Source organism: Pungitius pungitius, chromosome 1 (genome assembly GCF_949316345.1).
Source record: "Pungitius pungitius chromosome 1, fPunPun2.1, whole genome shotgun sequence".
Taxonomy (NCBI): domain Eukaryota; kingdom Metazoa; phylum Chordata; class Actinopteri; order Perciformes; family Gasterosteidae; genus Pungitius; species Pungitius pungitius.
In genome coordinates, this window is record NC_084900.1 from 31,190,380 (window position 1) to 31,200,065 (window position 9,686).

Sequence of the window (9,686 nt, forward strand, 5' to 3'; positions counted from 1 at the left end):
CTTTGTTTTGGATTCTGATTGGTCCACATTGCATCAATCACTACTTGTAACCAATGGCGTGGTGGTAGGCGGTGCCTGTCGAAATCACGACGATAAGAAAAATGGATGTTTTTTGAAGTCTAAATTCATGGGAGGAATCATGCGTAAGATATCGCGAACTGGATGTGAGGCTCTCGGGCCACAAATCTACCGAGTAAAAGCAGCAAAAATTCACAAAATCTTTAATTATCAGTGACCTTTTGAGACCTGGTTGCAGGTGTGCGCTGCACCTTTCTCGGCGAAGAGACAACGATGCGCCTTCACTACCATAACACAGATGTTTATATCTCACGTTAAGTTCTGCATCGGTACACATCGCAATAAAAACGTTCCCATTGACACAACGATGCCGCCGTGGTTATTTTTGTAGCGTTAGCATTTGCCGCTTAGCCAAAGATGTAGGTCATCAGCTGACCTGGGGGCGGGCATCTTTATTGTGCGCCCTCACCGCGCGCTTTTTACGCACAGGCCAGCGCGCAGCACCTTTATGTGATCCAGGCTGTTTGCTAACGTAGCTCCGGCGTCGGCTCCACAGACCCGCAGTCCCACAAAAGGCGCGCGTTACCGACGAGGTTAACCGGTCCCGACGACTATCCACGCGCCCGACGGGTAGGAATCGGTCAACACGTAGAACAACGTTGTGCCGCATCACGTCTCGGCGTTTAATGTCGATTCGGTCGATCGGTGCTAGCTAGTAGCTGCTGAGGCGTTAGCTCGCGGGCTAGCGGTGCAAGCTGAAGTTTGCCTTTCGTGCCCATTGGTTTGGTAGTTGGGTTAGCGAGCACAGCCTCGTATCTTAACCTCCGTGTGCACGTTTTATGCTTCCTGACAACGTCGTATCGTTTGAGCCATTGGACCATCCGACCTGCTAGTGTAACGTTGCATACATTTGTCGTTGCAGACTGGATTGATTCAATGAAATTGTGTTTTTGGGAGGGGGGGGGGGGGTTTCATCCGGTCCGCAGCCCGCCCAACGCGAGCCAAGTAGCCACACGCTGTTTGACCGAATGCTGGAAAAGATGATTAAAATATTCCCTCTTAACGTCAGCTTCTCCATCTGTGCAGGAAAGTGCCATTGACCCGGGACAGCCAGGCGCTCACCAACAAGCTCTGCTATGGGCAAAAAGTCTCGCGAAGAAGACTCCTCGTCATCTGATGAGGAAGAGTATGTTGTGGAGAAGGTGCTGGACAGGAGGGTTGTGAAAGGCAGGGTCGAGTTCTTCCTCAAGTGGAAAGGATATTCAGAGTAAGTTGTGGTGTTTTTCTTCTTCTCCTTGCCAGAAGCAGTCCTGCACTTACACCGCCACAGATTTAGACTCCACTAACGAGGGGCTGTGCAATAGATGAAATTGTACATCAAGATTGTCTGACTTTTTGCTTTTTTTTAATGGTGAATTATTGAGATGTTTGGGCAAAAGATCAGGCAATGATGTGGATATCATCGGCCAAGCCTGCAGCCTTTTCACTGAAGTTCAAGTGAAATAAGAGATAAACATCAGATTTCCGGAGGAAATTTAACCTGTAGCTAGTTTGTGTGCTCCTTATTATCAATTCACACGGCGTAACTGTGTATGCCGACATACGATCAAATATCCATCTTCGGTGCCGCTCATCCTTGGAGGGTCGCTGGGGTCAATCCCAGGTAGCATTGAGCGAGAAACTGGGTGCACCCTGGACGAGGTCGCTGTACTGAAGCAATACGGTACGAGAGGGTGTACTTTATCGTCCAATAATGTAACAGTTCGGCGGTGTTGTTGGGCCCGACGCACACAGCGAAATTCTAAATGGCAAGTAAATAGCTGCCCTTCAGCACAAAGTATTTGTAGCCACCAAACGTTGTGTATCGCATTTCATCAGTCTAGAGAAACAATAGTCCCTGTACGTGTGTGTGTGTGTGTGTAAACAGCATTGGGTCCCGCACCATCTCATTCATTCACATCGCTCATGACGTCCACCTTAACCGTCCGGTTGCGAAAGCTCGCATGGCCTCCAAAACGACAATTTGTGGGGTTTCCGTTTTTTTTATATCATGGCGATCGCCCTGTGACTCACTCTCAACCAATGAGAGCGCTGGATTCCATCTCCACGTGTTATAATCTACAATAACGAAGATGATATATCTAGTAAAAATAATGATGTGGTCTTCTGCAGAAAACACAACACCTGGGAGCCAGAGAAGAATCTGGGATGTCCTGAGCTCATTTCAGAATTCATGAAGACCTACAAGAAGAGCAGCAGCAGCAGCAGCGGCGGCGGTGGCGGCGGAAGCTCCACGCCGAGCAGCGGGGGCAGCAAGTCGCTCACAGCCTCCTCTGGTCGCTCCAAAGACTCCAGTAGCTCGAAGAAGAGAAGCTCTGACGACGACGAGGAGGAGGAAGAAGAAGAGGGTGGAAGTAAGCCCAAAAAGAAGAAAGAGGTATGTAACGTGTTCTGGTTTTATCATTTAGAAAAGTCTGCTGCGGAAGGGGTGTCTCGTTTTTTTGGGGGGGTTTTTTAGCTCACAAAAGCAAAAGTGACTGTCAATCATTATTGAACCAAAGCGGGGGCTGCATTTAGTCTGTGAATACTGGGCTCATCTTTTTGTTGTCCAGCAGTGGTGCGACGCTTCATAGAACTCCCAGTTTGGATCGGCACAAAGGGGAAAGGGGAGCAGATCGAACTTTGATCAATTGTTCATTTTTATCATTATTGATCTTCATGGCAGCTGCAGATCACCATTTTGTTTTGTTTGATACCAGCAGACTACTCTTCCCGTTTTCACCAAAATCCTTTCATCTGCTTTGAAGTCAGCGTAAACCATCCAACACTTCTACACGTCGTCATTTTACTTCGCTAAAGTCCTTCGGGGTCTTTAGGTTTTGCCTGAGCACGTTGGTACGGCTCCTCAATCCTCTGCGGCATGAACGTTCAGGTCACACTTTCTCTCCAGCAACACTTGCGCTGAGCTAACGGGTCCATGGCGGCGTCCGAAGAGTAGCTTGACCTCCCCCCCCCCCCCCCCCCCCCCGTTTGTGCTCCAGTCGGTTCTGGGCGGACTCATTGTGCACTTGAGTCGTTACGAACTCCGGTATTTGCTTGTAATGACAAAAAAACAACAACAACTGTTTATCTCTTTTTCTTGTCCTCCCAGGAGGACATTCTAGTTGCACGTGGCTTTGAGAGAGGACTGGAGCCGGAGAAGATCATCGGAGCAACTGACTCCTGTGGAGACCTAATGTTTCTTATGAAGTGGTAGGTTGTTTTTTCACGCGTTCCTCTCTACCGTTGCATGTGTTTGGGAAACACACTTTTGTTCTAATGTTGGCGACGCGTAGTGATTTTAAAATAATTTTTCATGCGGGGGGGGGGGTTATTTGGTTGACTAACTTTGACCTCAAATCGACGGCGCTGCCCCATTTCGGCGGTTTCCAGTTGGCACGTCACACCTGTGCATTGGGTTTAATGTATCAAGGTGCTTTAAAAAAAAAGAAAATTATGAACCTGCATCGTACACCGTTGTTTCCCTAGTTTTGTGGAAGAGTAATTTCAAGATTTAAAAAAAATAAGACGACAGCGTTCTGTATTAAAGATCTGTGGCTTTTCTGTTCTCGGACACTTTGCTCTCTTCTAACTGTTCGAATAGACGACTTTCCCTTCAACATTGTAACCGATGTATCAGTAGTACCCATGTCACAAGTATCACAAAATATTTGTGCCATGCGTTTGTGGATTCTGAACATACTACTGTTTTAAAAAACAAACAAACATGATTAGTTGAAAGCAAGTTGCTCGTCAGGACGTTGGTGCATTTTTTTTTAGTACTGTGCATCTGTCGCTCCACTTGATCGGGTCCGTGGCGTTCCTATTTCCTCTGAACTGGTCTACTGCTGGTTTTCTGGGGTTTGTTTAAACGGCAGCTCTTAATGTGCCAGATTGCCACTGACAAACTGCCCATTAGCAACACCAACAGCCTCGCTGTCCACTGGTAAACAAACCGTGAGCCTCTCCATAAAATGTGACGTCATTACATATTCGCTAGATGGATATATGTGTAGTACCTCGTCACTCATGCGGTAGTTGCACTGGAGCTGATTTGGTCATTATCATTTTTTTTTAATGAACGTGTAAAAAAAAAAAAAATCTATAGGAATATAAATAGAAATGTAAATGCAATCCCTGCGGATCCTAAACGGATTCACAAGCGCCATCTGCCTACATTTCCTGTAAGCACTAATGATGTGTTACAATGATTTGTAAACGCTTAGGTTTTAATCCATTATCTGACTCCGGTTATGATGGGTATGCAAATATTAAATGTACAATAATATACCCAAAACCTAATTATCTCACTTGTTAGTGATGGTTTCCCACAGGTCTAATGGCTCTTTCGGACGCAATGCTGTCTACAAAGTTGCCATCTATGAAACGCTCAAACAGAAATGGACAAATAGAGGACATTATCCAACTTAAGAGAAGTGCCATTTTGAACACATTTTAAAGACCCCCCCCCCCCTTTTTTGTCCTCCACCTCTTGCAGGAAAGACTCTGATGAGGCCGATCTTGTGCTCGCCAAGGAGGCCAATCACAAGTGCCCACAGATTGTCATAGCCTTTTATGAGGAGCGTCTCACCTGGCACGAAGACAGCGACAAGAAGGAGAAGGACGCGGTCACGGCGTGAGGGCGTCGCCCCGGGAGGCACAGCGGCAGGGACAGCCTTGAGTCAGACATTTTTCACACCCGAACCTCCCCGTCTTTGCCTCGTCACCGTGTCCCAACAAAGACAGCGAACACGGCCGCGTTATCTCCATCTGTCCCCCCCCCCCCCCCGTTCTCACTGGAGCACAACGGCCCCACGCTGCGCAGCAGGATCCATCAGACAGGAGGGGGGGGCTGTAGCAGACGTGGGTGACGTTGCTACTGGGCCTCTGCTGTTCCGTCTTTGTGTTCTTTACTGTCCTTCCCCCCCCCCCCCCCCCAATGTCTTTAACACATCATATTGTAGTGCTGACAGATGACGGTGGTGTTGGTGAGGTGTGTTGCATCCTTAAGCACATGTGGCCATCTGTCGTAAAACTGGGAATTCTTAAGTCAACGGAGCATCATCATTTGGTCTGTAGAGTCGGTGCATTTTTTTTGCTTGAACCCTCTAACACCTTTTTTTTAGAGGATAAAACTGTAGTATTAAACGTTGAGGAAGAAACCACCGCAGCGCTCTCCTGACTGCATATCACATCCTTTTTGAAAATAAACCTTATCTCTTCTAGAGTTTTCAGTTCATCATGTCTACTGGTACATAACTACAAAAGTTGCAGAAGCCACCGGCCAATTAAGTCATGATTTTTGAATGATATCCTTGTTGATTTTTTTTTTAAAAGAAATTGTTTTTAATGTGCGAATGTGGTGTGGTGTTTTTTTTATATATTTCTTTACCCTCTCACTAGTTCAAGAAACGAAAATTAAATTTTTGCTCACTTTGAAATGTTTTTTTGTTTACTTTTTAAATATTTTGCATTGTTATCTTTGGACCAGTCTCATCTTCACAGGTTAGACTATCGTCACTGTCCACATGAAGTGAAACCAGCATCAGTCACCTGTCATCGGGGGAAGGGGGGGGGGGGGTCTGCCACCTTGTGGCTACACAGTGAATATCTTTTTGACCAAGTGACTGATCTCTGATGACAAACCTACAGTTTTAATGATGTAATGGATGTTGTTAGTAAGTGATACCTTGACTTTTATTTAAAGTTTTTTTTTTTTTTTTTAACAGTTAGAGGGTAAAAAGAAATCTACGAAATTACAGTATTTGTTGTTTTATCTTTGTGTTGTTAATTTGAAATATTAAAAGCAGTTTCTAATTGGTCAATGCATATTGTGGCTTTGCTTGTGATGAGTTATTTAATTTATTCTTGGCCGTAAGCATCCAAGTCTTTCAGACAGACCACGTTGCTGCCGGAGGTCCAAACTTCTACAATGTCCCTGTTGAAGGGTTTGAAACAAAATATTAGCGTCCACAGAGATCCGTTTGTTTCAGGTGATTTGTTGTTGTTGTTGTTGTTGCTTTAATCAGCATTGTTAACAGCGGCTTTGACCTCTTTCATACATGCAACACAAATAATATCCCTCCAATATCACTGATGGTGGTTTGAGCTGATTATGAACTTTCTCTCTTTGAAAGTATTTTTTCCTTTCACACCCTCAGCTGTGTCGGTTTTTTTTTTCCTGGTGGAAAAAACTAAACTATTTTCATTTTTCAATTAAATGTTACAAATGTGTACAGTAGCACCCTTTAATAAACATTTCCACTGTTTAAATTGCTGTCAGTTGACTTGTTTTAAAATAAAAGGAATTTCAGCAGAGCGAAAACTTAGTAATTGGTATGCTACGCCCCATGGGTAAAAAGTCAAAATGGCTGATTTAATAGGAATTCGTTTGGATCATTGGAAAGTTTCAACTGTCGCGCCGCAGTTCCTACCATCAGGAGGCACTTTATGCACTTGGTGGGAAATAAAAAGTTGAAAAGCCACAAATACGCTGTAAAAATGAGACATATTTATGTATTCTTTGTGGAAAATGTTGCAAAGGTGCATCACATACTCTCACCCTGCAGATGGCGCTATTGGACAACAGCAATGTGATTTATATGTCAAGTTATTTACAGTTAAGCAAATTAAGCATAAACATGAATTTATTCTAACCAGCCTTTATACATTATTCCACATCCTTTAGATGGGCGTGGCTTCCTATTGACAAACATCACAACTTTTTCCAGGTTCTCCGTTGGTTTGAATAAAAGTGACTCAGTTAAATTTGATTACAACAAGGAGGCATTCAGGGCTCTAAAGCTGGACTTCAAAATGTAAGGAAGCGTCACCATTTTGTCCCAATCTGGCCACCATGTGGAAACAGGTAATGAATTGTTTCTTATAATGAACAGAATAGGCTCCCTGTAATGGCATCAGCAATATCAGCAGTAAACTGCGGTAAAGGTTGAATCTAATCCTTGTTCTTCTCTCGCCACCCTCTTTTTCTTCCTTACTGCCTTTCGCACACAAAGTGCAGCTCACTAAAGCGATGGAATTTTCCAAGCAAAAAGGCTTTTACTCTCCAAATGGAATGCAAAGGTCACTAGTAAATTCCCAGCCCCTGGGACCATTAAGCTGGGCAAAGGGAGCGAGCAGCGGGCTGTTTTATGGAGCCTGGAGCTGTCCGCACACAAACCCGGGCCAGTAGGTTTGGTTGGGAAAAGCCACAGTGGCACCCATGGGAGCCCTGCCTGTGATGTGTGCGGCCACTTCCGCCGTAGAGGAGGTTCTTGGTGCGTGGTCGACTGGCGTGCAGAGGGACGTTTTCGCCAAAAACGGGAAAATAAAAAATGAGTGAAATCGAGTCAAAGCCTCGTACTGTACGTGTGGCGTGCTAGTGTGTACTTTATGTCTGGCAGAGTCAATAAGGAGCAGCCTTTGTTCTTTGTTCTTTGTTTGGCTATACCAGTGTTTTTCAAGTACACATTCGGAAAGCCTCGTTGCACCCAAGAATAAATGGATATTTTGAAAATGTACGTGGCATTTATCTTAATTAGAAACACATTACTGAGTTGTGTCTGTACTATGTTCTGTGCCCCCAAAAAGGATTATAAGTCAGACATTTATTCATTCATTTGATTCGCCATACTTCGTCCCCTCCTGATCCAGTAACTTCTAGTGCAAATGAGTTCCTCGGGGGGGCCTAACCGCGGCAGAGGTGGGTCGCCCTGCAGCACATTACACCGTACGACTGCCGAGGGAGCCGTGGAGAGGAAAAGGACTGCTGCAGAGGGCCTCATCAGCGTTACACAGCTTGTTCAAGGATACCACTAAAACGGCAAACAAATACACGGGGGGGGGGGGGGCGCTCGCACGGATGACACGAGGGCACAGCGTATTATCCTACGTGTGAAAGAAAAAACAGATTTGTATTCGTCGGTTAGTGTCCCAGAGAAACTGTGAAAAATGTCTTTAAAGGCCTTGTAAGTCATTATCACAGAGGCCAATGTAATTCGACGTGGCCTTTCGCCTTTCCTCGTGCTGGGATGGTGGAGGCACAGCTGCCCAACAGCTGTGCCTCCACCATCCCAGGCTACACATTCTTGTTGCGACGGCAGTGTTGACTGGTGCATGTTACATCTGTGCCGAGGTGAACGCCAATGCAATGCTCTAAATTGGCCGGCCATCGCACTTCATGTGCAGTAAGGACCCCATAGAGCCAAGTTTCTTCTTTCCAAATGCCCCCTCCACCGGCAACCCTCTACTGGCTGTGTTTCCCCTTCACCCCCCCCCACCCCCACCCCCCACCCCCCAACTCCTTCCTTCATCTCCTCTCCCCACCGGGAGAAAGAGTTATAGCTGCCATAAAAGGCAGGTAATGCATTGTTAACTAATTCTGTCTGCTCAGAGCTGATATATCCTCTGCTCTAAATCTCTGTGCTTCCAATAAAATGCAAATGCTAATGCTTGCCCTCCATGAGCTGATATCATTTTTAACAGGCCAGGGGTAAATGCTGGAGGAGGGCGGGGTTCCGAGCCTTCACGGTACATTCTGATAGAAAAGGAGACCTCCAGACCGGATCCACACACACACACACCACTGACCAGCAGCGTGCATGCATTTGAGTGTGTACGTGTGACACTGAGGCAGAACATAACGTACATTTTCAGATAATCCGTATGAGAGCGGTTCACCTGCAATGCATGGTAACTTTGTTATTGAGAAGCCGGCAAAATAACCCCAATTTGCCTGTGGATGTAATGCATCATATTTACATGTTAATAGTATTGTCGTACTTCTTGTAACCTTAGGCTTCTAAATATTGATCCACTTCTAGATTTTCAATTATCCTGTGCCATTTTTCTGGCATCTGGTAAGGACCAGTGATTTGTGTTCCTTCATCTCTGGAGGCTTGTCCTGTAATTAGACCATAAATTAATTTGCAGGGAGGAGAGGGAGCGGGAAAGATTGAAGGCATTAAGTAAATCCTCGATGGTTGGAGACAGAAAATCATAGGAGCCAATGCAAAGCGCAGTTTCTTATTCACTAGAATAAGATAATTGGATTACAAATTCGAAAACCATAAACTTCCCAGTCCTGCATGTGTCACTTGTTTTTAAAACCATGCAGCTGCCAATGATCGCTTGTAAGTCAGTTCTTCAATAAATGGCTAGAAATCATCGTCTGACATAATTATACCTAATGACTTGCAGCGCAGCAGCAAAATAATTGGGAAAAATGGGGCATATTAGTGTCAAAATATGTGTGAAACCTTGCAGTGATATGTGCTGTGGATCCATCAGTGGGTTTACTGCAGACAACAATGGTACTCTTCAAACCCGGCTCTTATTTACAGCACAGCCTGAGTGGAGGTTCTAAAGAAACATCTTGATTGGTTTTAAATTGGAAGTGTATGCTCTCCTGCGAGATCATCTCTGTGTCCCCTGCTGCTAAATGACACACAGCGACGCTACGTCGCTGCACCGTGGCTGAGCACCACGACTGCTGCTCCCTTTGCCATGTGGCAAACATTCACATTAGACGGGCCTAAGTTACTCGTTAAAGCAATTGAGAGAAACAATACGTAGCTAAATGGATATGCTAAATCAGCGGGATCTGAGTCTAAAGCACAGTACACAGACTA

At 45.3% G+C, this 9,686-nt stretch overlaps 1 protein-coding gene across 2 annotated transcripts; it reads left to right on the forward strand.

Moving 5' to 3' along the window:
* Nucleotides 1–443: 443 nt before the first annotated feature.
* Nucleotides 444–5,882, forward strand: cbx5 (chromobox homolog 5 (HP1 alpha homolog, Drosophila)). Of its 2 annotated transcripts, none has more exons than XM_037478619.2 (5): nucleotides 444–648; nucleotides 1,105–1,285; nucleotides 2,191–2,455; nucleotides 3,170–3,270; nucleotides 4,556–5,882. In XM_037478619.2, the coding sequence occupies exons 2-5, from the start codon at nucleotides 1,155–1,157 to the stop codon at nucleotides 4,695–4,697; spliced, it is 639 nt and encodes a 212-aa protein (XP_037334516.2). In that variant the 5' UTR covers nucleotides 444–648; nucleotides 1,105–1,154; the 3' UTR covers nucleotides 4,698–5,882. The 2 variants fall into 2 exon arrangements, with proteins under 2 accessions (XP_037334516.2, XP_037334518.2); XM_037478621.2 differs by lacking the exon at nucleotides 444–648 and adding an exon at nucleotides 687–912.
* The last annotated feature ends 3,804 nt before the right edge of the window (nucleotides 5,883–9,686 follow it).